The 27,986-nt window shown below is 38.4% G+C and overlaps 1 protein-coding gene across 6 annotated transcripts in view; it reads left to right on the top strand.

The window, feature by feature from the left end:
- IDE (insulin degrading enzyme) overlaps positions 1 to 27,986 on the top strand; it is a 138,376-nt gene that overhangs the window by 51,301 nt on the left and 59,089 nt on the right. For all 6 annotated transcript variants that reach the window (XM_055334393.1, XM_055334396.1, XM_055334392.1 and 3 more), the window contains exons 4-5: positions 5,116 to 5,285; positions 24,502 to 24,624. In XM_055334393.1, coding sequence (XP_055190368.1) covers positions 5,116 to 5,285; positions 24,502 to 24,624 — 293 coding nt within the window. The remainder of the gene's footprint in view (positions 1 to 5,115; positions 5,286 to 24,501; positions 24,625 to 27,986) is intronic.

Below are 27,986 nucleotides of genomic sequence, written 5' to 3'. Positions count from 1 at the left end.
GTATTTCCCCCCATGTTTTATTAAAAAAAAATGGGTGATACATATTTATTTTGTCGTAGAGGAAAAATAATGGCTTGACTTTAAACCAGTCTTAAAATTCTTGCCAGCTCTTCCCGGTCTAAGTAGTATTACATGTGAAGCATGTGAAGAATAAACTGTAATAGTGTCATGGATTTCTTTTCAAACATGCTCCTATTCCAGGATGGTAGAACTTGAATATTCTGTTCTCCTTTAGTTACTCTATTCTCAAGGATACTTATTGGATATAGAATTTTTTTCTTTTTTAAGAATTTACTTATTTGACAGAGTACAAGCAGGGAGTGGCAGGAAGAAGGAGAAGGAGAAACAGGCTTCTTGCTGAGTAGAGTGCTCATGTGGGACTCTATCCCAGTATCCTGGGATCATGACCTGAGCTGAAGGCAAATGCTTAACCAGCTGAGCCACCCAGGCCCCCCCAATTTTTTTTATTGAAGTATAATTGACAGTGTATTAGTTTCAGGTATACAACCTAATGATTCAGTATTTGTAATGATCACCACTGTAATCTTGTTACCTTCTGTCATACAAAGTTACAAAAAAGTTTTCTTATGAGAACTTTTAAGATTTACTCTTTTGCAACTTTCAAGTTGGCAATGCAATGTTACTGAATATAGTTACCATGCTGTACATTATATCCCCTTGATTTTTATAACTGGAAGTTTGTATCTCTTGACTCCTTTCACCCACCCCCAAATCCCCTTTCTTCTGACAACTATCAGTCTGTTCTCTGTATCTATGAGGTTTGTTTTTTACATTCCATGCATATATGAGCTCATACCTTGTCTCTCTTTGACTTATTTCACTTAGCATAATACCCTTAGGTCCATCCATATTGTTGCAAATGGTAAGATTTTGTGGGGGTTTTTTTCTTTTCTTTTTTTTAACAGCTGAGTAGTCTTCCTTTTGTATATATATGCTACATTTTTCTTTATCCATTCATCCATCCATGGACACCTAGGTTGTTTTCACACCTTGGCTATTGTAAATAATGCTGCAGTAAACATAGGGGTGCTTATATCTTTTCTTCAAATTAGTGGGTTTTTCCTTTGGGTAAAAATCCAGAGGTGGAATTGCTAGATCATATGGTAATTCTGTTTTTAATTTTTTGAGAGTTGTCTGCAGTGGCAGCACCAATTTACATTCCCACCAAAACATGGGTTTCTTTTTCTCCACGTTCTTGCCAACACTTGTTATTTCTCGTCTTTTTGGTAATAGCCATTCTCGCTGGTATGAGGTGACATTTCATTGTGTGACACAATGTTTTGACCAGCTGTTTCAGCCCTGGGGACATTTTGTGAAAGTATTTTCTGAAGCAACCCCCATTAAGCCAATTTAATTTCTTGGTCAATTTTCTACACAGCTTAACAATTTCTAATTTTTTGTCATCCTAGTGATTTGATTCATTATCCAAAATAGAATTTTTTCTTGGTAACTCTTTATAGTTTTCTATATCGCTAAGAAGGTATAATTCTGCACCTTTTGATAGATCTAGAATGAATTTTGACTTAGCAATTATAGTAGTAGCTTTATTTGCTTACTTATATTAATAATAGTCATTGTATAGGATCTCTGGGTGGCTCAGCGGTTTAGCACCTGCCTTTGGCCCAGGGCGCAATTCTGGAGTCCCGCGTCGGGCTCCCGGCATGGAGCCTGCTTCTCCCTCTGCCTGTGTCTCTGCCTGCCTCTCTCTCTCTCTCTCTCTCTCTCTCTCTATCATAAATAAATAAATAAATCTTTAAAAAAATAATAATAATAGTCATTGTATTTTTTTTAAAAAAAAAACCTAGTAGTGGGATCCCTGGGTGGCGTAGTGGTTTGGCTCCTGCCTTTGGCCCAGGGCGCGATCTTGGAGACCCGGGATCGAATCCCACATTGGGCTCCCGGTGCATGGAGCCTGCTTCTCCCTCTGCCTATGTCTCTGCCTCTCTCTCTCTCTCTGTGTGACTATCATAAAAATAAAAAATAAAAATAAAAAAAATTTAAAAAAAACCCTAGTAGTTTGAATTTATTTCTTAGTGGAAAGAAGATTAACAGGGAAGAGACATGGGTTCGGGATCCATGGCTGGGTCATAGTAGCCTGTTTCTTACTTATTCTAGATTATGTTTCAGTGTTTAGGCAGCAGCTTTGAGGTATAATCATCTTTTGTATTTATTCCCAGAAGACTTCCATTAATGTGTTCCCTGGGATCATACACTACATTTAATTTCCTGCTTTACAAATGCTACAGCAGATGTTCATATAATCTCTGTATGATGGAGGATGTCTGTTACTTGACTCAGAGGATTAAAAAAAGCCCACTAGTATAAAAGCATCTTTTTTTTTTTTTAGGAGATTTATTTATTTTAGAGAGAACATGTGTGTGAGTGGGGGCGGGGTGCAGAGGGAAAGGGAGAGAATCTTAAGCAGATTCCACACTCAGCTTGGAGACAGTTGCGGGGCTCTATCTCACAACATTGAGATCATGACCTGAGCCAAAACCAAGAGTCCGACACAACAGACTGTGCCACTGAGGCACATAAAAGCATCTTATTAAAATATTGATTATACTGTCATTATCTTGACCCTTTACATGGATCTATCCAGCTATGGTATGTCACTTTTAGGTACTTTTTAGTAGCTTAAACATATTGAGATAGGTAAAAGAGGTTACTTGTCCAGAAATATCTGTTTCCATGTATCTTTGATTATAGACTCAAGATAGATGGAGTTTTCCTTTGGATTGGTATGTGTAAAGTACTTAGCACAGTATCTTATTTACTGTGTGCATAGAATAAATATCATGTAGTGATAACAGTTTCTTTGACAGTTTAACTGTGAAGTACAATTGCTGAGATATCTATAGATCCAAGAATCTCTTAGGCCCTCTTCAGGCAGTTTCTGTTGATAGCTTTATCTGAATTCTGGATTTTGTTTTTATAAGATGGAGTCTAAAGGTTCTTAAGATTTACTATATGAAATCATGCTTTAAATTGCAACCTGATACAGGAGAGTTAACTTACAACTAAAGTTTTATTTTTATTTATTATTTTTAAAAAATCATTTATTAGAGAGTATGGTTGGGAGGGGGGAGGCAGAGATAGAAGCAGACTCCCCATTTAAAAAAAAATTTTTATTCATTCATGAGAGACACACACAGAGAGAGGCAGAGACACAGGCAGAGGGAGAAGCAGGCTCCACACAGGGAGCCCGAGTGGGACTCGATCCCGGGTCCCCAGGATTAAGGCCCTGGGCTGAAGGCAGGCGTCAAACCGCTGAGCCACCCAGGCTGCCCTAGCAGACTCCCCATTGATCAGGGAGTCAGACTAAGGGGCTCAACCCCAGGACCCTGGGATCATGACCTGACCAAAGGCAGAGGCTTAACTGACTCAGCCACCCAGCTCCCTTACTAAAGTTATTTTAGTTTAAACTTTGGTACTACTAGTGAAGGATAGCCTTGAGAGGAGCATTTAGTTACCTATGTCAGAGTTACATGCCACGTCATTTGTTGAATCAATGGTTATTAACATTTTCAAATTCTCTTAATATTTTGTAATAGCCCATAATTGTGTCTTGGTCAAACTACTTTCATGGGGTTTTCACTCTATTATTTTTTTCCCACCTAATTAAAGTTGTTTGTTTTTCTTTATAAGAAGAAAAATATTCAAATTGAGCCTTTAAAAAGTAGGTCACCTGGGGCTCCTGGGTAGCTCCGTTGGTTAAATGTCTGACTCTTGATCTTGGCTCATGTCTTGATCTAATGGTTGATCTCATGGTCGTGAGTTTGAGCCCTGTGTTGGGCTCCATGCCCAGTGCAGAGCCTACTTAAAAAGGAATTAAAAAAAAAAAAAAAGTAGGTCACTTAGTTTGTCCTAAAATGTCTGAGTCTTAGTTCAGTGGCATCTCAAACTGTGAATTTAAGATTTATTTGCCCAGGAACCGTCACCTGCCTTTTCCTTTTTTGGAAAATTAGACATATATAACAAAGATTTTAGTGACTTGCCAAATTGCAAATCTTAAATAGGTTGCTACTGTCTTCATAAGTATGCCTTGACTTTTTGCTGTTGTAGTATTTTGATTTATAAAAGAAATAAATATTTGGTCTTTCTTCCCTTTTCTGGTTCATATCTCCTAAAACCCTTAGAATTTCCTACTTGATGAGAATGTTCAAGGTGTCTTTTGTACATTAATAAAGTGACTTTGGGGAAGCCCCTAGGTAACCTGTTTGGGGGACTGGTTTCCAGGGTAACTAGCCCTATGCTTGGAAAGTTGGAACTTTGACACCTATCCCTAGACCTTCCAGGAGGGGAGGAGGGGCTGGAGTTCAGTCACCAATGGCTTGTGATTTAATCAGGCATGCTTAGGTAACAAAGCTGCCATAAAAACCCAAGAGCACAGGGTTTACAGAACTTCCAGGTTGGTGACCACATGGAGGTTTGGGGAGCGTGGCCTCCGTGTCTCTTCCATGTACCTTGCCCTGTGCATCCTTTCCATTTGGCTATTTCTGAATTATATCCTTTTATAATAAACTGGTAATCTAGTAAGTAAAATGTTTTTCTGAGTTTTGTGAGCTCCTGTAGCAAATTAATTGAAGGAGGAGGTGGTGGGAACCTCTGGTCTGTAGCCAGTTAGTTAGAAGCCCAGGTACAACTTGGACTTGGGATTGGCATCTGAAGTGTGTTGACTATATTTTCACTAATATCTCTTGGGGTAGGGCATCCTGGGTGGCTCAGCGGTTTAGCGCCACCTTCAGCCCAGGGCCTGATCCTGGAGACCCGGGATCGAGTTCCACATCGGGCTTCCTGTATGGAGCCTGCTTCTCCCTCTGCCTGTGTCTCTGCCTCTCTCTCTGTATCTCTCATGAATAAATAAATAAAATCTTTAAAAAAATATATCTCTGACTTATGAATTTACATATGTCTAGTATTTTTCTTCTGTTACTTAGAATTTATTTTGCATTTCTTTTCTCTTGGTAGGGATCGTAGTTTTTTTCTTCTGTAGAATTCATATATCCTATCTGTTAAGTTTCAAACATATTTTCAAAAGGCTACTCTTAAAATAACAGCTTTCAAATTGTTAATTGTGTTTTACACCCTTAGGTTTGCACAGTTTTTCCTGTGCCCCTTGTTTGATGAGAGTTGCAAAGACAGAGAGGTGAATGCAGTTGATTCAGAACATGAGAAGAATGTGATGAACGATGCTTGGAGACTCTTTCAGTTGGAAAAAGCTACGGGGAATCCCAAACACCCCTTCAGCAAATTTGGGACAGGTTTGTCAACAGCAGCTTTCACTCATTAGTTCTGACCTCATTTAAACCCATGGCCTCTTTTCACAGTATTATATTTTACAGTTCAGGTTAGAGGATTTTAGAACTCCCTATTCCTAGTACCCTGTTCTTTATAAACTCTCAGTCCTAGAAAAGGTTGTTACATTGTTGCTACACCCTGTTAGGACTTACCATACTTCACCTATGTTATCTGCCTGGTTCCTGTGTAGGCACTCATATTTGTGACTTGTGACTTAAGATGAGGCTGAAGCTTAGGTGTATGAGTTTCATGGAGAAAGTGATGGGTTATTAAGAAAAACGATCAAATATGAAGCAAGTTTGTTGGATAAGAAGATATAGAATGGAATTCAAAGTTTAGAAACAGAATGAAGTCTCCAGGTGACTAGCATTTTGGCTGATAGTTCAAAAAGATGTCAAATGGGCTTTTGGCAGTGGACTTCATACATAAAACTTGGAATGATAGTCTCGAAATTATATTAATAATGACCTAAGTAATTTTTTAGCCCTCTGGAGGGCTTACTCTGGTCATCATTCAAACAGGGGTCTAAATGTTTAAGGAGCATAGCAGGTAGAGGTATGAATAGATGTTAAGTAGCATTTCAAAGAGAGATAGTAGATCTTTATTCTGAAGTCTGCCTTCCAAATAGAAGTACTTTTTTTAATGCTTACTTCTAGCCTTTTTGAATCATCTTGCTCCCATCACCTCCACCTCAACTCCTTTTACATGCCTACCATCCCTCATGGGGATGGTTCTGTGGGAGCTGGAACTCTGTGAAAGGCACACCAGGTCCTTGCTCTCAGAGTGCTATAATCTCTTTCCAGGAATGACAGGGAATAGAATAAAATAAATGTGGAGATCTTTGATTTCATAATTGTGCCCTTTTTCTTTATTCAGTTATTCATTAAAAAGTACATGTTTAATTTAAATATTTAAACAGTGCAAAAGTATTTTTTTAAAAAAACAAAAACAGCAACTCTCTTTTCCTCATCTACTCCTGCTGGTCCTACTCACCAGATGTAATCATCAGTAACAGGTTGCTATGATTAAAATACTGCTTTGGGGATTATAAAATGGCATAAAAATAATAGATTGCTTGTGTACTTACAAATTTGTGCATCTTATATAACTTATTTTGGGGAACATGTTTTAAGACTATAAAGACAGCTTTCTTTCAGTGTGGATACCATTCCAGTATATCCCAACAGCAGCCAGGGAATTAGCATAGCTTGTAGGATTAGAAGGAGGGTTTTTTTTAATGTTTTGCTTTTAGTAATTTCTCCACCCAATGTGGGGCTCAAACTCATGACCCCAAGAGTAAGAGTCACATGCTCTTCTGACTGAGCCGGCCAGGTACCCCGAATTAGGAGGAGTTTTTATTTATTTTTTAAAGATTTATTGATTTATGGGGTGGATAGAATCATAGGAATTTTTAAACATTTGCGATTAGAAGCAGAGATATTATTATATTCTTTAGATGTATAGGACTTGGCACTCAGTATCAATGTCATTGCTAACATGAATATTGTGGTCCCTAAAATGTCTATGTAATGGTGAGCTGTTTGAAAGGTGGCTTTAAGTGCACCTAGGCATCTTCGTTGGTTAAGTGTCCGACTCTTGATTTCAGCTCAGGTCATGATCTCATGGTTATAAGATTGAGCTCTGTATTGGGTGTGGAGCCAGCTTAAGATTCTCCCCCTCTCTCTGCCCCACTCCTACTAAGAAAAGGAAAGAAAGGTGGCTTTTGTAGAGAATGTCACCATTCATGGTATATCAAGAAGGGGATGTGAGTTTTTAAAAAAAATAAATTTCAGGGGCTCCCTGGGTGGCGCAGCGGTTTAGCGCCTGCCTTTGGCCCAGGGCATGATCCTGGAGACCCGGGATCGAATCCCACGTCGGGCTCCTGGTGCATGGAGCCTGCTTCTCCCTCTGCCTCCCTCCCCCCCCCCCCCCCGTGTGACTATCATAAATAAATTAAAAAATAAAAAAAATAAATAAATGAATTTCAAAATCATTACATCCAAATGATTTTTGTCTTTTAAGTAGTATCTCTGGTAGGTTTTGATTACTTACACCAACAATGCTGCTATTGTGCAGAACATGTTGGAGCTCCTCTTTGGGAGTTGTTTTTTTAAATAGCCTCACCGGTGACAAATCGTAATCAGGAAGCAACCACAAATCTTCCAGAAAAAAATCCGGTGAATAAGGTAGGTGATATTACTTCTGGTCACAAGCAGGGAACAATCTTAAAATGTTCTAGAGGCAGGTTTTAGGAATGATGGGCAAAGAGAAACATTGAATGGTCATGTATGTATAGCTGGATTCTGAGGGCATGCTTGTTTTTTAATTTTTTAATTTTTTTGGACAAAGCTTGTTTTTTTATAAGCCACTAACAAGGCTGGGCAGTTAGTGGTATGAAGTAGTATAAACAGCCAAGAGATGACTGAGCCAGACTCAGTACAAAAGTACAGAAAATGTGATAGAAGTAATGCAAATGCCAAGTTACTTCTGATTTTAGAAGTATAAACGAGGGGGGCACTCTTAAGTGTCCAACTCTTGGTCTGGGCTCAGGTAATGATTTTAGAGTCATGAGATCAAGCACCACATCTGGCTCCATGTTCAGCAAGGAGTTTGCTTGAGATTCTGTCCCTCTGCCCTTCCCCTACTTGTATACGCACATCCACACACTCTCTTTCTCTGTAAAATAAATAAATCTTTAAAAAACTAGTTAAAAGAAGTATAAACTAACATTAAACTATTTAGAGTAGAGATTTTGTCCCTTTTTAAGGTCATAGATATGTTTGGAACATAATGGAAGCTGTATATCCTCACTGTAGAAGTTATACTTACAACATTTTACAGAAGTGATCCTTGAAAAATAATGCTTCTCAGAAAAATTCACACTTAATTTACTTTTTACTTTTAGTGACTTCAGATGTTTTTTCTGTGAATGTGGGTCATTTTCTTCAAGAGATTATAATTTATTATGTTAATAATACTTAAAATATTAACATATATTTAAAACATTATTATTTAAATAAAGATACCAAGAAAAGCTGAGTATTTTATTTATTTATTTTTAAAGATTTTATTTATTTATTCATGAGAGATAGAGAGAGAGGCAGAGACATAGGCTGAGTGAGAAGCAGGCTCCCTGTGGGGAAACCTATGCCGGACTTGACCCTGAGACCCTTGGGATTGTGCCCTGAGCCCAAGGCAGACGCTCAACCCCAGAGCCACCCAGGCATCCCAAGAAAAACTGAGTATTTTTATTTTTTATTATTTTTATTATTTTTTATTTTTTTAACTGAGTATTTTTAAATGAACAAAAGCTAAGCATTGTGTTATTAATTTTCAGGAAACCTTACAGTAGAATGTTTGTCCTTTATAATGGTTTTTCATGCTTCAAAATAGTATAGATCAGTTGCTTTCAGACTTTTTTGTATATGACCCACTGAAAGAAGCATGTTTTTTTTTACCAACTCAGAACACAAACGTGTGTTTATATAAGCAGTTAAAGCAAAAGTTTTACCAAACATTATCTATCTAATATCTTGCTCCCTCTGTTATATTGTTTCTTTAAAAAAAAAATTCTGGTCTACCAATACATTAAATTTATTTTCATTAAATCAAATGGGTCCCAACTTAAGTGTTAGGCAGTCATTTTGGTAGGCTCAGAAAAAGCATTTGATAAATCTCAGCACTCCTTCATGAACAAAAAGAGCAAGAGGGGTTTCTGAGTGGCTCAGTTGATCATGTGTTTTGATTCTTGAATTTGACTCAGGTCATGATCTTTGGATCATGAGGTCAAGCCCATGTGGAGCCTGCTAAAGATTCTCGCTCTCCCTTTCTCTCTGCTCTTCCTCTCCACCCCTGCTCCTGTATGCACATGTGTATACACATGCTCTCTTTAAAAAAAAGAACAACAAAAAACTCTTGAGCTGCTAAAATCCTTCAACATAATTAATGATCAGATTTCAAAAGGATTTCCATTGAAAGGCAAAAACAGAACACTATGTAATCACTTTTTTGTTCAGCTGTACCATGGTATAGCTACTAATCATTGTAATAAGGGAAGGCAATGTGATATATACAAGGTAGAAAGGAAGCAAAAAAAACTTATTCCATGATTGTGCAAAAATATTCAAGAAAATCTTTAGATCAACCATTAAAAACAATTCACCAAAGTTGTCAAAAGATAAGAAACATTACAATTCCATTCTTGTATTAGTAGTAATCAATTAGAAAAATGTTACAGGAAAAGTGATTTCATTTACAGTATAAAAATATCTATAAGATATTTAGAAATAAATCTAATAAGAGGTACAAGTAATATATGTTGGGAATAGAATACTTGAGTAAATGGGAGATAAACCATGTTCATGAATGGGTAAACTCAGTATCACACAGATGTAAGTTCAACATCAATTTATCTTAATCCAATTGAAAACCCTAGTTTTGTTTGAGGAACCTGATAATCTGATTATAAAATTAGAAAAAGTAAAAGGCCAAGAATAGCTAAGATACTTTGGAAGAACATGGAAGAAAGGACTAATTCTACCAGATACCAACATTTATTATTAAGTTCTAGTAGTTATAATAGTGGAATTGGTGCAAGATTACAGGAAGATAATAGATTATAGACCCTGGAAATATACTCACATATATATGGAAATTTGACCTAAGGCAGAGGTACATTACAAACAGATGAAGGGGAAATTATCTGTGTAGAAATAAGTAAAATTAGATGCTCATCTCCTACCACGCACAAAAATAAGTTCCAGGTCAATTAGACCTAATTATGAAAAGAGAACTTCACAACTTATATTTCCCTCTATCTTAAGAAAAGTGTTCTGAGGGGATCCCTGGGTGGCTAAGCAGTTTGGTGCCTGCCTTTGGTCCAGGGCGTGATCCTGGGGCCCCGGGATTGAGTCCCGCATCCAGCTCCCAGCATGGAGCCTGCTTCTCCCTCTGCCTGTGTCTCTGCCTCTCTCTTTATCATAAATAAATAAATGAATAAATCTTAAAAAAAAAAGAAAAAATGGGATCCCTGGGTGGCGCAGCGGTTTGGCGCCTGCCTTTGGCCCAGGGCGCGATCCTGGAGACCCGGGATCGAGTCCCACGTTGGGCTCCTGGTGCACGGAGCCTGCTTCTCCCTCTGCCTGTGTCTCTGCCTCTCTCTCTCTCTCTCACTGTGTGACTATCGTAAATAAATAAATAAAAATTAAAAAAAAAAAAGAAAAAAAAGTGTTCTGAAAGGAAAAAAAAAAAAGACCAAAAAACAGACTCTTTAACAATAGAGAACAAACTAGTGGGGATGGATGAATTAGGTGAAGGGAATTAAGCATAGACTTATCATGAAAAAAACTAATGTATAAAATTGTTGAACCACTAACATAAAATGTTAGTATACCATAAAATGTTAGTATACCAGTTAACACAAAGTTAACTATACTGGAACTAAGGGGCACCTGACCGGCTCAGTGGTTGAGCGTCTGCCTGTGGCTTAGGTGTGATCTGGGTGTCCTGGAATCGGGTCCTGCGTCAGGCTCCCCATGGGGAGCCTGCTTCTCCCTCTGCCTATGTCTCTGCCTTTCTGTGTCTCTCATGAATAAATAAAATATTTATTAAAAAGAAAAAAAAACTTCTGTAAGAAAATAAGTAAAAAATAAAACAGCTCTTTAGAGAAATAGGAAGAAGGATATGAATATGGAGTTTACTCAAGAGGGTTTGAGTGAACATTAAAAAGATGCTCAAATCATTAAAATGAGGAAAAATAAAAAATTAATTAAATAATGAGAGGCATCTGGTTGGCTCAGTTGGTTGAGTGACTCTTGATCTCAGCTCAAGTCTTGATCTGTTGGGAGTTCAAGCCCTGCGTTGGGCTCTATGCTGGATGTGGAGCCTAATTAAAAAAGAATTAGGGGCACCTGGATGGCTCATTCAAGTGTCTGCCTTCAGCTCAGGTTATGATCTTATGGGTCCTGGGATCTGAGCCCCACATCAGGCTCCTTGCTCAGCAAGGAGTCTGCTTCTCCCTCTGCTTTCCCCCTTCTTTCATGCTCGTGCACTTTCTCTCTCTCAATTAAATAAAAAAAAATCTTTAAAAAATTATTAAAAATAAACAATGAGATGCCATTTCATACCTATCAGGTTGGCAACAATCAAAATCAAAGTAAGACAAAATTGAGTATTGTATTGGTGAGGATATAGAAAAGCAAATTCATGTGCTGTTTTGGGAAAATAAATTGGTTCATTCATCTTGTAAAGCAGTTTGGCAATATCTAATGAAGGGACGCCCATGCCCTTTGATCCTAGAAACCTATTTCTTGACATACACCCTAGAGAGAAACAACTTTAGTCATTGTGCACAGGGCACATATACAAGAATGCTCTGGAAGCATTTTTTGAACCAGTGAAGAGTAGGAAATGACTTAAATGTTTATCAACAGTTGAATAAATTAATACATTTTGGTCTGTTCATACAGTGGAATATTCTATAAAAGTTAAAATGAGTAAGCTTATCCCAACCAGGTAAAGAGCAAAATATTTTGAGCAAAATGCAAGTTGCAGAATATGTTTTGTGTGATAACTTTCTATAAAATTTGAAGACCAGCAAAACAGTACTGCATCTTGTTAATGTCTTTATGTGTATATAATATAGTATAAAATATGCATAAGAATTATTAAACACCAAGTTCTTTTTAGTATCTCTGGGAGTGGGGGGAGAGAGGAAATAATTTTGTAACAAAATATGGCAAAAATGTGAAGAGTGATAAAACTGTAGTAAGTACATAGTGTAAATGGTGTAATTCTGTATGGTTAAATATTTATAAATATTTTACAGGTTTTTTTTAAATTTTTTAAATTTTTTATTTATTTATGATAGTCACACAGTGAGAGAGAGAGAGAGAGAGAGGCAGAGACATAGGCAGAGGGAGAAGCAGGCTCCATGCACCGGGAGCCCGACATGGGATTCGATCCCGGGTCTCCAGGATCGCGCCCTGGGCCAAAGGCAAGCGCCAAACCGCTGCGCCACCCAGGGATCCCTATTTTACAGTTTTAAAGGAGAAATGTGAAATACTTCTACCCATTTATCTAACAAAAAGGGGAAGATGAAAGGCTGAGAAGGTAACACTTTTCAAGATGAACAGGAAAAGCCTATTTTTGTGTATTGAGGACTATTTGTATGTTTACTAAAGCTTGTCTGTGTCAAAAGAAATCTGTAGGTTACCTGTCTTATTCTAGTAAGCATTTGGTTTTGTAACCCTTGGTCTAATCAAGCAGGATAAGCCCTTAAATTGCTGTGCTTTTTCCTATGTGTTGGGTTCACATGCTCAGAGTTCTCACATTCTCAAACTGACATCTGGCAAATGTTTTTCTGTTTGAAGTCAGTTACTCTGTTTGAAAGTTGTTTTCATAGCTCCTGTGTGTTAAATCTATCTCCACACAGTATGTCTTCATGAATCTCTGTATCACTCTCCTAGCCTTAGACTTCAGCCAGGAATCCCACCTCCAACTAGCATATTCCTAGGTGATTTTAAGTTTTGGCTTCCAAAGTTGGGCAGTGCTTGATGTGAATATTCACTCTATCACTGGCCACCTCAGAGACTCTGGACAGAAAGACTTCTTTCTTTCTTTTCTTTCTTTCTCTTTCTTTCTTTCTTTTTTTCTTTTCTTTTCTTTTCTTTTCTTTTCTTTTCTTTTCTTTTCTTTTCTTTTCTTTTCTCTTCTCTTCTCTTCTCTTCTCTTCTCTTTTCTTCTTTTCTTTTCTTTTCTTTTCCTTCTCTCTTCTCTTCTCTTCTCTTCTCTTCTCTTCTCTTCTCTTCTCTTCTCTTCTCTTCTCTTCTCTTCTCTTCTCTTCTCTTCTCTTCTCTTCTCTTCTCTTCTCTTCGCAGCCCGGGTAGCTCAGCGGTTTAGGCCACCTTCAGCCAAGGGCCTGATCCTGGAGACCCGAGATCGAGTCCGGTGTCGGGCTCCCTGCATGGAGCCTGCTTCTCCCTCTGCCTGTGTCTCTGCCTCTCTCTCTCTCTCTCTGTGTCTCTCATGAATTTATTTATTATTTATTTATTTATTCATGAGAGACACACACAGAGAGAGAGAGAGAGAGAGAGAGAGGCAGAGACACAGGCAGAGGGAGAGGCAGGCTGCTTATAGAGAGCGGGACTTGACCCCAGATCCCGGGATCATGCCCTGAGCTGAAGGCAGATTCTCAACTGCTGAGCCACTGAGGTGTCCCACCTGAACACATTTCTTAACTTTTGTAAGCCTTAGTTTCCTCCCATATCAGGGTGACAGAATTAAATAAGGTTGTACATGAGAGATGGTGGTTAGCAAAAGGTTTGGGGACTATAATAATTTTAAATAAATAATAGTGGCCTTCAGAATAATCATATAATAGCTGTGAGAGGTGTCAAAACTTTGAAAAGGACCTTGCCACGAAGGGTGAGTTGGTTAGCCAACAGCTACTTGAAGTAGGTTTGGCGAACTGACTATAGGGTAGTATATTATTAGAGGAATGTTGCTCTCTTGGTGCCCACATTGGCTTTTTCCTTCATTTATCATTACCTGTGCCTTTAATTTTAGTTCCACAGTTCCTGATAAATTGGATGCCTTTAATTTTAGTTCCACAGTTCCTGATAAATTATTCATTCATTTTGCCTCTCCGTGGAATAAAAGCAGGAAGAGTTGGATTTTTTAAAGTAGTTTGGAAAAGGAAAGGGGAAAAAAACCTTAGTTCTGGTTACTTTTTAGTGATCTTTGCTTTTTTTTTTTTTTTTTCAAAGATTTTATTTATTTATTCATGAGAGACATGGGCGGGGGGCAGGGCGGGCGGGTGTTGTGCAGAGACACAGGAAGAGGGAGAAGCAGGCTCCACGCAGGGAGCCCGACATGGGACTCAGTCCTGGGTCTCCAGGATCACGCCCTGAGCTGAAGGTGGCCACCCCCCTGGGCTGCCCTTTAGTGATCTTTTTCTCTAACCTAACACCACAGACACTGTGGAAACAACTGTATTTAGTTAGCTGGGGAGGAAATAAAAGAAGTGAGGAAGTGGATAAGGGAAACAAAACAGGCACTCCTTGTTGTATAGATGGAATGAAAGACAAAGTGGGAGGGCACTCAGAAAAAAGAGGGTGGATGGTGCTGTATTTTAGGTGTGGGTGCCATTTTTCTTGTTGTTACTTACTCGGGTATGCTCTGTAGTACGTGCCATAAGATTAGAAGAATTAAAGCAAGTTAGCCCAGATGATGTTTTCTCTCTTAGTTGACAAATAATTGTTTTTTTTTTAACCCCCCTACATGTAAAATACATCGGAATATGCAAAGAAAATGTGACCAATATCATTATGTTCAGGGTGCTTATAGTTGAGTTGGAGAGTTAAGACAAACCAAGGATTTCACTGGAGTATAACCTTGGATTTGATTTTCCAGAATTTTTCTCTTCCTTCTCTTCCTCTACACTAAGTTTTATTGAGTGCTGTGCTAAGTACTTTACCTGGATTATTTAACTTAATTCTTACAATATCCTCAGTAGGTATATGCTCTTATTTTCATTTTATAGATGAGTAAACTAACACTTCAGAGAAGGTAATTAAATTGCTTGGGGTCACTCAGCTTTTAAGTGCTGGAGCCGTGATCTGAACCTAGTGCTTTTAATCACTATTCTGTTCTACCTGCTTAGGATTCCCTGGAATTGAATTTTCCGGGACCTCAGATGAGGTGCAAACTGAATTCTCCTGAAGGGTAGGTAGGATTTTCTTAAGTAGAAGGAGGGAACAGCCAACTATTCAAGAGGGAAGGGAACTAATATTTATTGTATGAGTATTAAATACCACACCCGGGGTAGGTGTTTTACCTAATATGATGTCACTTAACCTTCACCACAATACTGAAATTTCATCATGCCCTTTGACAAGATGCCGAGATGAACTGAGAGAGAATAACCTTGTGGGGGATGCAGGGAGAGGGAAGTAGGGTGATGGTGGAAATTCTGTGTAGGTTAGAGGATTTAATATCAGGTCATTATGAACTCAAAGCCTGTGTTCTTTGCCATAATGTTAGATTGGCCCCCAAAACTGTGTGAAGAAGAAAAGACTAAGGCATGAACCCAGTGTCTTAGAGCACACGAGTTAAAACAGTTTAGTTATAACAGAGCATGCTTTTCCATAGGAAGAAGAAGGAACAGAGCAGGAAAATGCATTAAAACTGAAAAATGGGCAGCCCTGGTGGCGCAGCGGTTTAGCGCCACCTGCAGCCCAGGGCATGATCCTGGAGACCCTGGATCGAGTCCCCACATCAGGCTCTCTGTATGATGCCTGCTTCTCCCTCTGCCTGTGTCTCTGCCTCTCTCTCTCTCTCTCTGACTCTATGAATAAATAAATAAAATCTTAAAAAATAAATAAATAAATAAATAAATAAATAAATAAATAAATAAATAGATAAATAGATAAATAGATAAATAGATAAATAGATAAATAAATAAATAAAACTGAAAAATACAGGGGCACCTGTGTGGCCCAGTGGTTGAGTGTTTGCCTTTCACTCAGGACGTGATCCCGCATCAGGCTTCCCACAGAGAGCCTGCTTCTCCCTCAGCCTATGTCACTGCCCAACTTTCTGTCTCTTGTGAATAAATATATAAATAATCTTTAAAAAAAAAAGAAAGAAAAATATAAACCAGAAGGTAATTGAATGACTCCTGATCTTGGGATAGTGATAATGACACAAAAGTCAGATGTTGATTTTGTTAATCATTTACTTTTTCTCCCCTCCCTCCATCCCTTTTCTCTTCTTCCTATTTATTTATTTACGATTTTTTAAATTTATTCATGAGAGACAGAGAGAGGCAGAGACATAGGCAGAAGGAGAAGCAGGCTCCCTGTGGGGAGCCCAATGCAGAACTCAATTCTGGGGCCCTGGGATCATGCCCTGAGCCGAATGCAGATGTTCAACCCCTGAGCCACCAAAGCGTCCCCTCTTCTTCCTTTTTATTATTATTATTATTTTTTTAAAATTTATTCATATATTTTTAATTTATTTATACAGAGAATGCCAGAGACATAGGCAGATGGAGCAGAAGCAGGCTTCATGCAGAAGCCCAATGTGGGACTCGATCCTGGAACCCCGGGATCACATCCTGAGCTGAAGGCATATGCTCAACTACTGAGCCATCCAGGTGTCCCCCCTCTTCTTCCTTTTTAAACAAAGACTTTAAAACCCACAAAAGCAGGCAAATACTGTAATGAACCCTATGTATGCATCACTCTGCCCTGACTAATCCACAATCCCATTCACCCTCTTGTATTATTTTGAAGAGAGCCTAGACATCATATCCTTTTACTTATAAATATTTCAGTATATGTCTCTAAAAGATGACGACTCTTCTAAAAACAACAAAAACAAAATATTATCACTAATGTCTAATATCTAGTTTTCAAATTTCTATTTGTCTCATAAAAATATATAATTAAAAAATTTGTTGGGATTAGGGTCCACATAATGTTCAATGTTAATAACTGAAAGGTCTTTAAATATCTTTTGGTATATAGGTATAGATTCATCCTTCATCTCCCTCCTATCACCCCTGCGGAATTTGCTTCTTGCAGGATTAGGTTGGTTGCTGTAGCCTAGATTTTCCTGCTTGCATTCCCAACAGTGTAGTTTTACACATTACTCTGACCTTTGTATTTCCACAAATTGGCAGTTGGATATGGAGGCTTGATCAGGTTCATGTTTTTTGTTGTTGTTGTTGAAGATTTTATTTATTTATTTGAGAGAGAGAATACCAGCAGGGGGAAGGGGTAGAGGAAGAGGGAGAAGCAGACTCTAACCGAGCAGAGAGCTGGGCAGGACTCAATCCCAGGATGCTGGTATCATGACCTGAGCTGAAGGCAGATGCTTAACTGACTGAGCCACTCAGACGCTCCATGGGTTTTTTGACAAGACGTCATAGGTGGTGGTGTGTTCTTCCATCAGGGGCATATAGAGTCTAGTTGTCTTTCTGTAGTGTTGCAACCACTGATCCTCAAAGCATTGCCTCCCTAATTCTAATTCTGTTCTTTCTCCTACACTTATAGGAAAGGCAGAACAAATGCTTGATTCATTCCCTTCATTTACAGTTTTCAAAATGAGTTGGTTCTCTAGCATCCTTCAATGATGACTCATTTGTTTGCACATAGAAATATTTGATATATTCAGCCCACTTAGTCATTTAATATCACCTAAGTTTTTCCATGGGTGTTGTTACTGTCTTATTTTTTGTATATATATCAGTACTGAATTTGTAAGCTTTTCTTTTTTTTTTTCTTTTTTTTAATGGAATTTAAAGTAGTTACAATGAAAATATAAGATAGTATTTACTGAGCTTTATAATTTACAAAACCTTTTTCATCTTCATTATCACTTTACATCAGCTTCACAACAACCCAGGTTAATATTAAGTAATTATTGTCTGACAGGTGCTGTGCTAATAAGCCTTTACACAGACTATTCATTTAATCATACTAACAATCCTTGAGGTTGGGTCTCTTCTTATTCTTAGTTACAAATAAGGAAACTGGGGCTAGTGAGGTTAAGAAACTTGTCTGTATCTCGCAGCTAGGAGCTGGAGAAGTCAGGGATTGAGCCCTGGCTCTTAACAACTCGGCATATATCCATATAGTCCTTATTTTGCAGATCAAATAAATGACCCCTTAGAGATAATGAGAGACTTTTCAAAGGTTGCTTAATTGATATATGATGGAGTCAGGACCAGAAATCCTCAGTCTCCCATCTGCCAAGCCAGTGCTCTCTCCAGTGGGTCCAGAGTGGAAGTGTCTCAGTAAGCTGCCCTGGTGTCCATTCAGTCCCCTGCTGGAGCTCACTGTAATGGTAACAGAGCCAGAAAGATAGGATTCAGGGTTTTGGTAGCAGTATTTCAGTTTGATATGAATGACCTAGCTGAATTAGTACTAAATTAGACAGTACGTATCTAGAAACTAGACTGGTTGGTATTTGTTATTATACCAGCCATATTCCCATTTTTCTCCATGCATGGATTGTTAGGTTGAGGAAAGTCATCTAGACCATTTGCTGAGCTTTCTTTTCTACTATAATGCCATTAGTTTCTGTGATCTTCTCAGAAGCCAGGAGTCCTTCATAGATACAATTCATATCGTAACAACAGTATCTGCTGTTTATTGTGTATTTATTTTGTTATACATCAAGGGTTATGTTGACTACTATAACATTTTTACAGATTTGTTATGTCATAAAAGATAGGTTCAGAAGTATTTGCCAGATCATTCTCTGTGTACTAAAGTCACAGAGCATTATTTTTTTTATTTTTTTTTTATTTTTATTTTATTTATGATAGTCACACAGAGAGAGAGAGGCAGAGACACAGGCAGAGGGAGAAGCAGGCTCCATGCACCGGGAGCCCGATGTGGGATTCGATCCCGAGTCTCCAGGATCGCGCCCTGGGCCAAAGGCAGGCGCCAAACCGCTGCGCCACCCAGGGATCCCGTCACAGAGCATTATAAGTACAGTTTGAGCATTTGATGTACTCTTCTCCAGTTGCATTTTCCTCCCGCTTCTGGGAAGTAACCACTGTCTTAAGTTTGATGACTGTCAAGTCTCATGGTTTTGTTTTGTTTTGTTTTAAGATTTTATTTATTTATTCATGAGAGACACAGAGAGAGGCAGGGACACAGGCAGAGGGAGAAGCAGGCTTCATGCAGGAAGCCCGATGTGGGACTCGACCCTGGGACTCTGGGATCACGCCCTGAGCCAAAGGCAAATGCTCAACTGCTGAGCCACCCAGGTGTCCCACCATGTTGTTTTTTTTTTTAAATATCACTAGTCATGTATTTCCCTTTAAGCAATATGTTTTATAGTTTTTAGTTTTACAAAGATGGCATTTTATTGTGAGTAATCTCTGCCGTTTGTATTTTTTCATTCACCATGATATTTGTAAGAGTTACCCATATTGGTGAATGTACCTCAGGGAAGTTTTTAAATTTTTATTGCTGCTATTTGAAAATTTCATTGAATATATCACTGTTTACCTGTTTTTCTGTTAAAGGAATAGTGCTTCTATGAGCATTCTTGTGCATATGTCCTTATGCGCAGAGTTCTTTAGGTTACGTGTATCCAGCAGTGGAATTACTGTGAGGTAGAATATTCATGCACATCTTCATATTCAGTAGATATTGCCAAATTGTTGCTTTGGCGGTTGATTCAGTTTATACTTTCTCTTGCAGTGGCTGAGTTCTCACTTCTCTGCATCTCTAAACAGCATTTGGTATCATCGGACTTCCATATTTTTGCTACTTACTGAATGTTAAATATTACTCTTAAGCTTTATTACATGGATTTTTTTCTAATTTGATGCATTCCTACCAATGTCAGAATCGAGATAGAGCCTAAGAGAAGTAAAGTAACTTGTTCAAGGTTATGCAGCCAGAAGATGGCTGAAACTGGATTAGATGAGAGTTCTGTGAACACCTAAGCCAGTGCCTGTTCCTCTGTGAACAGAGTCTAGTTGATTTAGGGACAAATTACAGAGTTCTGTGCATTATGTCCTACTTTTCCCTTCATTTCCTCATCTAACAATTTCTTAAGAAATTCCATCAGCTAGCCTTCCTGTTTTTAGTAAACTCTTTTAAAGGAGTTTTACAACGATTTGTTATAAAAGGATTAATAAACTTGATGGCAAGCTTGACTCTTTGGCCCATTTGTTTTTTGGGTTTTTAAAAGTATTATTATAGGGATGCCTGGGTGGCTCAGTCAGTTAAGCATCTGCCTTTGGCCCAGACCACGATCCCAGGGTTCTGGGATCAAGTCCCAGGTCGGGCTCCCTGCTGAGCAGGAGGACCTGCTTCTCACTCTTCCTCTGTGCTTTCTGTTACTATCTCTCAGTAAATAAATAAAAAATATTTTTAAAAAATATTATTATATTTATAAAACAGCACCCATTTATTAGCTCCTAGTTTTATAAGTCCAAAGTCTGGCATGGCCTGGAATTCTCTACTCATGGTGTCACAAGGCTGAAACCAAGATATTGACTATATTAAAGTTCCCATCTGAAGGCTTGGGGAAAAACATCTTCCAAGGTCATTCTTAACCATTGGCAAAATTCAGCTCCTTTTAGCCATAAGACTGAGATCACCCTTTCTGTGCTGGCTGTCAGCCAGGGGCTGCTTCGAGCTCCTAAATGTTATCTGCATTCCTTGCTCCATGGTCCTCCCTGTCTTCAAGCCAGTAATGATGTATGGTGTGTATGGTGGTCAGTTCTTTCTTATCCTTTGAATCTTTGACTTCTTCGTCTGCCAGTTGCCAAAGAAAATGCTTTGTATATGTATTGATTTATTATTTCAAAAAGTTATTAAAAATCTTTTTTTGGTTGGCTCATCATACCTAGTATCCATGTTTCTGTCGATGGATTGAGAGCTGACTATCCTGATCCCAAGAGAGTCAGTCATAGTGGAGAACTGACTTTCCTTTTCTAATTCAGGTACCTCAGAGGATATAGAACTGGTGTTCCCAAATGGACTGTAATTTCCTTCTGTCATCACATATTAGAAAGAATGAAAACAGGGATCCCTGGGTGGCTCAGCAGTTTAGCACCTGCCTTTCGCTCAAGGCATGATCCTGGAGTCCTGGGATCGAGTCCCACATCGGGCTCCCTGCATGGAGCCTTGCTTCTCCCTCTGCCTCTGTCTCTGCCTCTCTCTCTGTGTCTCTCATGAATAAATAAACAAAATCTTAAAAAAAAAAAAAAGTGAAAATATCTAGGCAGCCAAGAGTTGAAAATGTAGATTCATAGAATGGTATCTATTTATAGCTAAAAGCCACTTTTCAGAGCAAATGTGACTGTCTGTTTAGCAGTTTGGCCAGAGATCTGGTATCATTCGATTTAGGACCTCAGGTGAGCTACATTGTTGTTGACAATGGCTTCTTTGGCTCTTTTTTCTTTTTAACTTTTTGTTACAAAGTAGAGTAAAGATGCAGAAAAATGTGTGTGGTTCTGATAAATTGTTTTTATTTTTGCTATTTGAATAATCAATTAAATAAATGTTCTGGTATTATTGTATCAATCACTGAGTTTTCAAAAACTGAGCACATCATGGAGCCAGCAGCCAGTGAAGAAACAGCATTATCTTCACTCACTAGTCCTGCTTGTGCCCCTTTGTAGTCACTGTCCATCCCCTAAGGGTGACCTCTATCTAACTTTTAATAACCCAGATTAATTTTGCCTTTTTTTATGCTTTATATAAATGAAATGAAAAAGTGTATATTCTTGTGTCTGGCTTCTTTCACACTTCCTTAATGTTGTGAACTTTATTTATACTGCTGCATATAAACAGTGGATTATTCATTCTCTTTGCTAGTCTAGTATTCTGTCGCAGTTCTTTGGGTCATTTTAATATAACATAGTATTTTGCCATGATCTGTGTTTTAGTGTGTTTGGGGTATGTTCCTACTTTATCTCTATTTTTATTTTTAAATTAAGATTTATTTCTTTTAAAAAGAGCATGTACATACTCACGTGCTTTTGTGGGCACGGAGAGGGAGAGAAGCAGACTCCTCATTAAGCACAGAGCCACAACCCTGAGATCATGACTTGCGGTGAAACCAGGGGTAGGAGGCTCAGTTGGTAAAGCGGCTGCTTTCAGCTCAGGTTGTGATCTCAGGGTCCTGAGATCCAGCCCCATGTCTGGGCTCGCTGCTCAGTGGGGAGTCTGCTTCTCTCTCTCTCCCTCTGCTGTTCCCCCACTTGTACTCTCTTGTTTGCACATAACTCTCTCAAATAAATAAATAAAATCTGTAAAAAAAAAAAAAAAAAGGATAAAATGGTAGGATATTCAGGAGCATGAAAATTACATTTTTTTAAAAAAAATTATTCACAAGACACACATGGAGAGAGAGAGAGAGAGAGAGAGGCAGAGACATAGGCAGAGGAAGGAGAAGCAGGATCTGTGCAGGGAGCCTGATGTGGGACTTGATCCAGGGACTCTAGGATCACACCTGAGCCAAAGGCAGATGCTAAACCATTGAGCCACCCAGGCATCCCAGGAGCATGAAAATTAAAGCAGAATGTTCTAGAACTGGCCAACCTGAAGGAACTTTTAAGTTTAGTTGGAGGCCATGATCTCAGTCTTCATAACCTTTGATATGAAGTTTAAGCTTTTTTTAAACCTAGAACATTGGCGTGATTGTGGGTAGGCAAATCAGGTCACATTTAGACTAAAATTCTGATTTTGATCTCACACTATCACATTGATTGTCTGTTGAAATAAAACTTAATTTCTCCAAACTTGAGTACCCTGGTATGTCATTCTTAGTTCACATATTGTAGGAATCTGAGCTTGGCAGTGTAAATAACTAAGGAAACTATAAAGACTCGTACCTCTGGAATTGAGGTTTTTAGAATTTTCAGTTAGAAAAGGAAGAGTTTACCTTAATATGAAAGGACTTGAAATCATTACCCAGCAGGTTGCTTTTTCTTCTGGATATTTTTTTTTTTTAAGATTTTATTTATTTTAGAGAGAGAACAAGAAAGCAAGCACAAGTGGGGGGGGGAGCAGAGGGAGAAAGAGGGAGAAGCAGACTCCCCCCACTCCCCAGGGCAAGAAGCCAAATGCGGGGCTCAATCCCAGAACACTGAGACCACGACCTGAGCCGAAGGCAGATATTTAACTGACTGAGCCACCCAGGTGCCCCCTCTTCTGGATATTTTTAAGAGCACCTGAATCTCTCCAGTTGAGTCGGAGGATGTCTCAGGACCTCAAGTAGAGCAAATCTGGAATTGAGCTGCATCTTTAGTGAGAAGCTGAGAGAATTATTTAAGAACCTGAAACTTGGGATGCCTCGGTGGCTCAGCAGTTTGGCACCTGCCTTCGGCCCAGGGCATGATCCTGGAGACCTGGAATCAAGTCCCACATCGGGCTCCCTGCATGGAGCCTGCTTCTCCCTCTGCCTGTGTCTCTGCCTCTCTCTGTGTCTCTCATGAATAAATAAATAAAATCTTAAAAAAAAAAAAAAAAAGAACCTGAAAACTTGACTAGCAGGCTACTGCTAGTGAATATTGAGTACATTTGATCACTTTGTGACTAAAGTTAATGGGCACTTGCTAGGCTGTTGCTTGCACACGCTACATCTGTTGTTTCAAGCATTCAGGCATGAAATCTTGGCTCAGTATTATGCAGCTCTACAAGGCTAAAGACTAGATCTAAGAACGCCATCTGGTGGTTCTCTCTAGGTACCCAATTTAATGAGGGGATTCCAATGCCAGTTCAGTACAGCCATTATAATGACCCAAGGAAAGAAAATATATAAAGAATGTGTTCTGTCATAGTTTCATCTCTGCAGATGAACGATAGCAACCACTTAGTAGAGTAAGCAGGAACAACAATAAAAGTTTCTATGCAAGATTTTAGGATCTTTCTAGTCAAAATGCCGTTTTTAGGGAGACACCAATCATTAGAATTCTCTCTCTGAATTCCCTAAACTACAGGATTTTTATTAGAAAGGTAGTACTTAGAGATTGTGACCATTTGCTATTGACTTGCATAGTTTGCCCTAATTGAGTTACTTATTAGATTTCGTAAGAGCTCTCAGTGGTACGTATGTATACCTATATATATGCATGTATGTATGTATATATATATACATATATATGTATATTACACATTGCTTGAGACTTATAAAATTAGCATCATACCCTATTTTTACCAGTCTAGATCAAATCCATGAGAATTCATTCACATCACAAATTTAATGTTTCAGCCAAGAATAGTACATTTCTTTCCACAAATAACTTGGCAACTTCCGAAAAGATCCCTCCGTGACTTTCTTCAATTAATTATGGAGCACATAGGGAATTGAAACTTAAAGTAAGTGTGAATGGAGGCCACGTAGATCTCATTTTGTCCTATAAGTGCTCATCATACCTCTATCTCAGAGGGATTTTAAGGTGTATAATTTTCATAAAGCCCTTTAGGTTCCTGAGGGAAAACCCTCTGTAGTTTAAAATGTTATTAATTTGTACTCTTCTCTCCTGTTGATTCCACATACATTCAGACATATTAACTAATCATTATGTGTGTTAGCTTGAACTCTGGTTTTTAAGTTTACTTTATAACAATGTCAGTAATAATTCCATAACTTTAAAGTCTACATATTTATGTTTTGCTAAGAAATGTTTTTCTTCCTTTTTAGGTAACAAATACACTTTAGAGACTCGACCAAACCAAGAAGGCATTGATGTCAGGCAAGAGCTACTGAAATTCCACTCTACTTATTATTCATCCAACTTAATGGCTATTTGTGTGTTAGGTCGAGGTAAGAATCCTTAAGATTTTTCATAGAATTAGATAATCTAAGTTTTCCATTTGGCTCTTTCAAAATATTGTAAGAAGGATAAAAGATACGGCCTTTTATCTGCTCAGAGGCTTTTGAAAACGATCTCCTTGTTGGAGAATATATGAAGGGGGGAATTTTGTTTTTAACCCTGTGTTCTTTTTTTTCTTCTTCTTTTTAACTCTGTGTTCTAAAAAGGAGTATAGATGATTTAAAATGGAGACCTGAGAAAAATATAAATTACTAGTAGGTATTATAAACCTATAAAAGCAAAGAAAGGAGATATAAAAGGAAAGATGAGCAGATTTGACCTTAAAACAATTCAGAAAACTAGGAATAAGATTAAAAGGCAAATGATGGGGGGGGGGGGAGGCAGATGATGATACACTGGAAAAATGATTTGGAATATAAACAGCAAATTGACTCTTGTCTATCTTCTTATTTTTTAGTCTTATTTTTCTAAAGTTTTTAATTCCAATTGGTTAATTTACAGTGTTGTATTAGTTTCTGGAATATAGTGATTCAACAATTCCATACATCACCCAGTGCTCATCGTGACAAGTGTACCCCTTAATGCCAATTGCCTACTTCACCTGTCCCTCCAACTTCCCCTCTGGTTACCATCAGTTTGTTTTCTGCCATTAAGAGTCTGTTTCTTGGGCAGCCTGGGTGGCTCAGCGGTTTAGCGCCACCTTCAGTCCAGGGCGTGGTCTGGAGACCTGGGATTGAGTCCCACGTCGGGCTCCCTGCATGGAGCCTGCTTCTCCCTCTGCCTGTGTCTCTGCCTCTCTCTCTCTCTCGGATAAATAAATAAAATCTTTTTTTTTTTTTTAAAGAGTTTGTTTCTTGGTTTGTCTTTCTCCTTTTTTCTCCCCCTTTGTTTTGTTTCTTAAATTCCACATATGAGTGATATCATATAGTAATTGTCTTTTTCTGACTTATTTCACTCAGCATTATACTCTCTAGTCCAATCCGTGTGTTGCAAATGGCAGGATTTCGTTCGTTTTTATGGCTAAGTAATAATCCATTGTGTATGCATACCACGTATCACATCATCTTTATCCATTCATCTCTCAGTGGACACTTGGGCTGCTTCTATATAAGGGCTTGACTTTTTAAATGCAAATTAACTGGATACAGTATAGTGCTTCCACTTGTTAAATTACCATAATTTTGTTATTGTTTTTAAGTAATACTCAGAGGAATAGTGCACTTTTGTATTGGTGGCGGTATAAACAATTTATGCAGTTGCTCTAGACTTTCTGGAGAACAGGTTAGCAAGGTACATCACCCTTAAAAAGTATGTTTTTACTTCAAGAAATGCAATCTAAGGAAATAACCAGATTTATTCAAAAAGGTGATGCGCTAAGATGTTTCTGTCAGTATCATACTTATTAGTGAAAAGTTAGAAATGGTCTGATCATTAATAGAAGATAGGTTAAATAATGATGTTATAACTATGTAATAGGGCATCTTATAGAAAATTGCATCTCCCACTTTCAGTTCTCCTATCTGCTTTATTTTTCTTTACAACATTTATCACCATCTGAAATATTAAATATTTATCATTGTTCACCGTACTAGAAAGTAATTTACTTGAGAATAGAAGCTGTTTTGTTCACTGCTTTGTTCTGACTGTCTGAGTTAGTTCTTGACACATCATATGCACATGGTAAATATATACTGAACGAATCAATTTTAATGGCAGCATTTTAATAATGGGAAAATATTCTTAATATGTCCAATAGAAACACAAGCACTGTAAAAAAACTATGTACTATATGATCCCATTTAGGGATTCATAAAAAATTATAATATACATATATGGTATAGACATACAACAAAATAGAAAAACACATACTAGAAATTTAATATGATAAAAGTAGTTAAGAACTCATGCTCTAGACCCTAACAGCTTGGGTTTGAATTCCAGATATACCACTTACTTAGCTGTGTGGCCTCGAGCTAATAAAATTACTTCAGATCCCTGAACTTTAGTTTTTACTTTATTTATTTGTTTGTTTGTTTGTTTATTTAATTTTTATTTATTTATGATAGGCACACAGGGAGAGAGAGAGGCAGAGACATAGGCAGAGGGAGAAGCAGGCTCCATGTACCGGGAGCCCGACGTGGAATTCGATCCTGGGTCTTCAGGATCGCGCCCTGGGCCAAAGGCAGGTGCTAAACCACTGCGCCACCCAGGGATCCCGTTTTTACATTTTTTAAATGGAGGTGTGCTATCTCATAACTTTTATGAGATTTAATCAAGATAATGCAGAAGTGTTCAGCATAGTGCCTGGCACGTAGCAAATGCTCCATAAAGGGTACCTACTTTTAGCATCCCATAATCATGAGATTATGATGACTTTTGTCTCCTTCTTTTTACATTTGTTGTTGGTTTTCTACTTTTGACAAATTTTAGTTTGTAAGCAGAAAATAAGCAACTATATATATTTTAAGTTGGTAATAAGAACCAGGATATAAAATTGATCCAAAGAGTGATGCCAACAAAATAAAAAGTATATCTGTAATTCTGTGTGCTTGCTAATGGTAGCTAGTTCTAGAGTGTTAAATATCACTTGGTATTTAGAGCCTAAGTCCTGAGAATATTTTTGTCTATGTTGTATTGAGACAAAAAAAACGTTGATTTCCATAAGCACTTATTGGGCAACTAATGATGACAACAGATGAATCAGGTAGGAGGCCTGTGTTCCGTGTTCTGTTTAGTGGAAGTGACAGAATAAGTGTCTAAAAGATGTTTCAGTTCTCTGATTATATACATGTCACTCTCCTAGTGTGACTGTGAACTTAGTGTGCTAAGTTCAGTGGAATTGGTAAGGGGCCTGGAAGAGGTGTCCTTGCTACAAGAGTTATGAGGAGGAAACAGGATCTCTCAGAGGATTAATAGAAAATCCGCTCCTTCTTCTAGGATGAGGGGAGAGAAAAGAGTAACCATGTGGAAGGATCTCTGTCACAAAGGGACAAAAGTTTTTCTCTGTTCTCCCACGGGACCATCCCTCTAGTTGTGGCAGCACTAATTACCTGGAAACTTGGCAAATAGGTAACTATCAAGTACAGACCCTGGGATTGCCAAGTCCTCGTGATGTAACGATGAAAGGGACTCCTTTCCCTGAACTCCAGTAACTCACTGTGTAGTGGAGAAGACAGACTACAGCATAGTATAGCTGCTTTACCTTAAAAAGCTACATTGTTGGGATCCCTGGGTGGCTCAGCAGTTTGGCGCCTGCCTTTGGCCCAGGGCGCGATCCTGGAGTTCCGGGGTCAAGTCCCACGTCGGGCTCCCGGCATGGAGTCTGCTTCTCCCTCCTCCTGTGTCTCTGCCT

Source organism: Nyctereutes procyonoides, unplaced genomic scaffold, assembly GCF_905146905.1.
Source record: "Nyctereutes procyonoides isolate TBG_1078 unplaced genomic scaffold, NYPRO_anot_genome, whole genome shotgun sequence".
NCBI classification, from domain to species: domain Eukaryota; kingdom Metazoa; phylum Chordata; class Mammalia; order Carnivora; family Canidae; genus Nyctereutes; species Nyctereutes procyonoides.
This window is presented reverse-complemented; position numbering and strand designations above follow the sequence as displayed.